Source organism: Labrus mixtus, chromosome 22 (genome assembly GCF_963584025.1).
Source record: "Labrus mixtus chromosome 22, fLabMix1.1, whole genome shotgun sequence".
NCBI lineage: Eukaryota > Metazoa > Chordata > Actinopteri > Labriformes > Labridae > Labrus > Labrus mixtus.
The window spans coordinates 21,861,387-21,866,386 of record NC_083633.1 but is presented as its reverse complement, the minus strand read 5'-3'; the positions used below and the strand labels follow the sequence as shown (position 1 = coordinate 21,866,386).

The 5,000-nt window shown below is 50.5% G+C and overlaps 1 protein-coding gene across 2 annotated transcripts in view; it reads right to left on the bottom strand.

Annotated features, from left to right (window-relative positions):
* The window catches only part of LOC132956334 (thyrotropin-releasing hormone-degrading ectoenzyme-like), a 122,925-nt gene that overhangs the window by 117,914 nt on the left and 11 nt on the right, over positions 1-5,000 (bottom strand). For both annotated transcript variants that reach the window (XM_061029713.1, XM_061029712.1), the window contains exon 1: positions 2,960-5,000. This exon is cut by the window's right edge and continues 11 nt beyond it. In XM_061029713.1, the coding sequence (XP_060885696.1) occupies positions 2,960-3,454 (495 nt within the window). In that variant the 5' untranslated portion in view covers positions 3,455-5,000. The remainder of the gene's footprint in view (positions 1-2,959) is intronic.

The following is a 5,000-nucleotide window of genomic DNA, read 5'->3' as shown; positions in this document are numbered from 1 at the left end:
AGGCGTGCTCGTGGTACAGTCTCTAAATGTACTACGGGAGATAGAGCCTTCAGTTATCAGGCCTGCTCGTGGTACAGTCTCTAAATGTACTACGGGAGGTAGAGCCTTCAGTTATCAGGCCTGCTCGTGGTACCTAAAGTCTCTAAATGTACTATGGGAGGTAGAGCCTTCAGTTATCAGACCTGCTCGTGGTACCTACGGTCTCTAAATGTACTATGGGAGGTAGAGCCTTCAGTTATCAGGCCTGCTCGTGGTACCTACGGTCTCTAAATGTACTATGGGAGGTAGAGCCTTCAGTTATCAGGCCTGCTCGTGGTACCTACGGTCTCTAAATGTACTATGGGAGGTAGAACCTTCAGTTATCAGGCCTGCTCGTGGTACCTACAGTCTCTAAATGTACTATGGGAGGTAGAGCCTTCAGTTATCAGGCCTGCTCGTGGTACAGTCTCTAAATGTACTATGGGAGGTAGAGCCTTCAGTTATCAGGCCTGCTCGTGGTACAGTCTCTAAATGTACTATGGGAGGTAGAGCCTTCAGTTATCAGGCCTGCTCGTGGTACCTACAGTCTCTAAATGTACTATGGGAGGTAGAGCCTTCAGTTATCAGGCCTGCTCGTGGTACCTACGGTCTCTAAATGTACTATGGGAGGTAGAGCCTTCAGTTATTAGGCCTGCTCGTGGTACCTACGGTCTCTAAATGTAATTATGGGAGGTAGAGCCTTCAGGTATCAGGCCTGCTCGTGGTACCTACGGTCTCTAAATGTACTATGGGAGGTAGAGCCTTCAGTTATCAGGCCTGCTTGTGGTACAGTCTCTAAATGTACTATGGGAGGTAGAGCCTTCAGTTATCAGGCCTGCTCATGGTACAGTCTCTAAATGTACTATGGGAGGTAGAGCCTTCAGTTATCAGGCCTGCTCGTGGTACCTACGGTCTCTAAATGTACTATGGGAGGTAGAACCTTCAGTTATCAGTCCTGCTCGTGGTACCTAAAGTCTCTAAATGTACTATGGGAGGTAGAGCCTTCAGTTATCAGGCCTGCTCATGGTACAGTCTCTAAATGTACTATGGGAGGTAGAGCCTTCAGTTATCAGGCCTGCTCGTGGTACAGTCTCTAAATGTACTATGGGAGGTAGAGCCTTCAGTTATCAGGCCTGCTTGTGGTACCTAAAGTCTCTAAATGTACTATGGGAGGTAGAGCCTTCAGTTATCAGGCGTGCTCGTGGTACAGTCTCTAAATGTACTACGGGAGATAGAGCCTTCAGTTATCAGACCTGCTCGTGGTACAGTCTCTAAATGTACTACGGGAGGTAGAGCCTTCAGTTATCAGGCCTGCTCGTGGTACAGTCTCTAAATGTACTATGGGAGGTAGAGCCTTCAGTTATCAGGCCTGCTCGTGGTACAGTCTCTAAATATACTATGGGAGGTAGAGCCTTCAGTTATCAGGCCTGCTCGTGGTACAGTCTCTAAATGTACTACGGGAGATAGAGCCTTCAGTTATCAGGCCTGCTCGTGGTACAGTCTCTAAATGTACTATGGGAGGTAGAGCCTTCAGTTATCAGGCCTGCTTGTGGTACCTACGGTCTCTAAATGTACTATAGGAGGTAGAGCCTTCAGTTATCAGGCCTGCTCGTGGTACAGTCTCTAAATGTACTATGGGAGGTAGAGCCTTCAGTTATCAGGCTCCTCTCCTTTGGAATCATCTTCCAGCCGGGGTACGAGACCTTTGACCTTGAAGGACCAAACAGCTCCTATATGAGTCTTGGTGGACAATGTTACCAAATTTGAAGACATTTGGTCTTGGAGTGTGTGAGCACGAGGCGGACAGATGGACCAAAGACGGACCTGACGTCCCAGTGACATGAAGCCTACGGCCTCTAAAAGCAGTTGTTCTGTGAGCTGGGCTCCCTCTGGATTAGTAATAAAAGATGTAAAACCAGCACAGTGATTAGTTTGGTTCTCGTGGTGACAGGTCTGTTAATAAAGACTTTCTCTCTCCCTCCACCAGCAGGTCGTATTTTTATCCACATTTTATATTCTGGCCTTTCCACATGATGACAGTTTTCCTTTTCAGAATGCGTTTACACTGACGGTCCCCTGGGAGACCTGCCTGGCGCCCAACAACACCTCTTAATTCGCAGTGTGTTGTCAGTCAGGCACAAAGGGGGGCTGCTGGGTTTTTAATTGGCCTGCTCCCAAATTAGACAGATTTATCCCCGTCTCACATTAGCAGAGATGACCGGCCTGAAGAACCCGTCTGCTCGGGCGTTTCTCTGAGGCTTTCTCTCGCCGCACGCTCCTCTCCAAACATTTGGCTGAAACAGCAACTTTGACGGTTAATTAGCCTTGTTAAGGAAATCTCTGAGGCCAAATCTGGAAATAAACATTCTTTGTTAGAGATTGTTTTCCAACACAGAGAGCGGAGCGTGCAAACGAGGAGGTTTGTTTGGAAAGAATCATCAGGAACACACTGAATTCAACCAGAGGGAGGGAAGTGTTCGACTTTCTTTGGAGAGGAAATCTGATCGGATGTTTAGACGATGAGGAATCAAAGAACTGAAATCAAATCTTTACAAAATGATTAAACTTCAGGTTCTTCAGATCTCTGACACACGCTCACCATGATCCTTTCTTTAAACTGGAAGGTCCCTGATCCCGCCTCTCCTCTGTAACGTCTCTGAAGACGGGACAGAGGGGGGGTCATTACGTCTCAGTTACACGCCACGGGGGGGGGGGGGGGGGGGACACATCACAACTTGAAACGGCGGTCGGCTTCAGTGGTGACAGCTTTCAGCCAATGGAGACGACCGCCATGACCAAATACGCCCTGACGGAGCAGACGGACCCGGACAGGAAGTCAACAAGGGAACGCACTGCCACGCCACGGCGAGACTGAATACTACCCAGCCGCCGCTCAAACATGTTGTTATGGTTAGAAAGTGACACATGCAGGCTACCGTACCTCGAGGCGGTCAGTGTGCAGCACGATGAAGCGGGTGGCGTTGACACACTCCAGCTCGATGCTGACCTCGCCGGAGAACGTGAAGTTGTCCATGTAGACGGCGAGCCGCAGGTCGTAGTGCCGCGGTCTCAACGAGCCCGGCAGCCTGGAGTTCCTCCACGGCTGAGCCCCCTCCTCATCCCCTCTCTCCCCCATCCTCTCCCCTCGGCTCCCGTTCAACTTCCCCGACCCGCCGCTGCCTCTCGAACCCGCCTCCCCGGTTGCTCCTTCGCCATCTCGCCCGCCACATTCCTCGAAGCGGACGCTGAGCACCACGGCGACGGCGGTGACGACGATGAGGGTCAGAATGGACAGAGCGAAGCCCAGCACCAGACGTTTGTGCACGGTGATGTGGCGCTCTGTGGTTCGAGGCCGGACCACCACCGATTCTGCCCATTGGTCGGAGAGGCCGCGGCCGTTGCGCATGGCGCCCGGGCTGCTGTCGTTTAGTCCCATTTAGCTGAAAATCTCAAAGTGTCTGCAGAGAAACGTCCTGACGGGTCAGAAACAGGTTCATTGATGCGGGGTCAGACTTCAGCTCGTTGAGACTCAATCAGACGTTGTGACCTCGGTCCGTCAGAGCTCGTCTCCGTGCTGCTCCTGAACTCTGCCCTCGCCGCTGTCAGACCGCTCTCAACGCCCTTCAGCTCCGTCCACTCAGAGAGGAAAACGATCGCCGCAGCACATCTTACATTTCAGGCAACTCAACTGACAAACCAGAAAGGATGAGATGTTCTGTGCGCTTTGGTTTTTGCGGTGAGCGGGGGAAAAAATCAATACTGCATGGCTCAGATTCAAGTTCTCGTGGAGGCTGAGGAGGAAGGAGGGGGGGCGGGGGAGGGGGCGGAGGTATACTGTTGAGGATGTGTCTAAAGAGTGAGCGTACCATCCATACACTGTTCACAGCTTGGTAAGCTAAACTCTTAACCACCGCGGATAGAGAGAGACTCTAAACATAAATCTGAAGTCAGGATTGATCTGGATCAGACTGAAAGTTAAAATCTATTTAAATCTTCAGAAACAACCACCTGCTCCCCTGAACAAAAGCTCAGCAGGTTATTCTCCCCAGGTCGTCATAAAGTCAATCTCTTTTAAAGCTGCTCTGGAGCATAAATAAACCCCGATTGCACTATTACAGGTTTATAATGATGATGCAGATCCTGAAGAACACATTACGGTTTGTGTTAGGAGCCACAGAGGCTCCGCTCACATTTCAGTGTTCAGCTTCAACATCAGCGTTTCACCTCACAAGATGTGCCCACAGTCTTTGTCTCAGTGTGGTGGATTTTAGTCGAGGTTGTATTTGACTTTGTTGAAAAGTGGAATTTTTCTACCACGATGAACAGTATGCCCTTATATGGAAGTCTGACTCTGTATCTGGTTTTAAAGATGAGGCTTCATTTCAGACTCTCTGTGTTTCTGTTCTTAATAAAGGTAATAACTCTCTCACTGCAGTGCTCTCTCTCTCTCTCTCTCTCTCTCTGGGGGGGTTAGTGGATAATATACAGCCAGCGTGGGGCTTTATTTCACTCGGATACTGCACCGGGTCTAAACGATCCCGGTTTAAGAGCTCACTCTGTCTGATGGAGGAAACATGAATTCAGAATCATTGATTCAAACCGGGGAGGAACTGGGGCGGGAGAAGGCGGTTTTAATCCGTTAGAATCCAGCAATCAATCCGTTCCCGTAATGAGATCAAGCTGGTGGTCCGGTCCGTGAGAATGTTCAATTTTCCCGGTAAGGATCCAGTCCTCCGGTGCTCCGGTAACTTCCTCTCGCTCGTCCCCCGCTGGGAAGCGATGAAGTCCGGGTCCTCTTCAACGGGAGGTCGGTCCCTAGGGTGCAGGGAATCCTCCCCGGTGATGGGGACCTCTTTTCCCCGTTAAACCCGCGGTTACCTGATCTAATACCTGCTGGGGGGGCTGACTGAGGTTACCGTCGGTCAGCCACAGTCAAGTCCACCCGGGACTTTCCGGAGGTCCGTAACACAAACGTCTGAAAT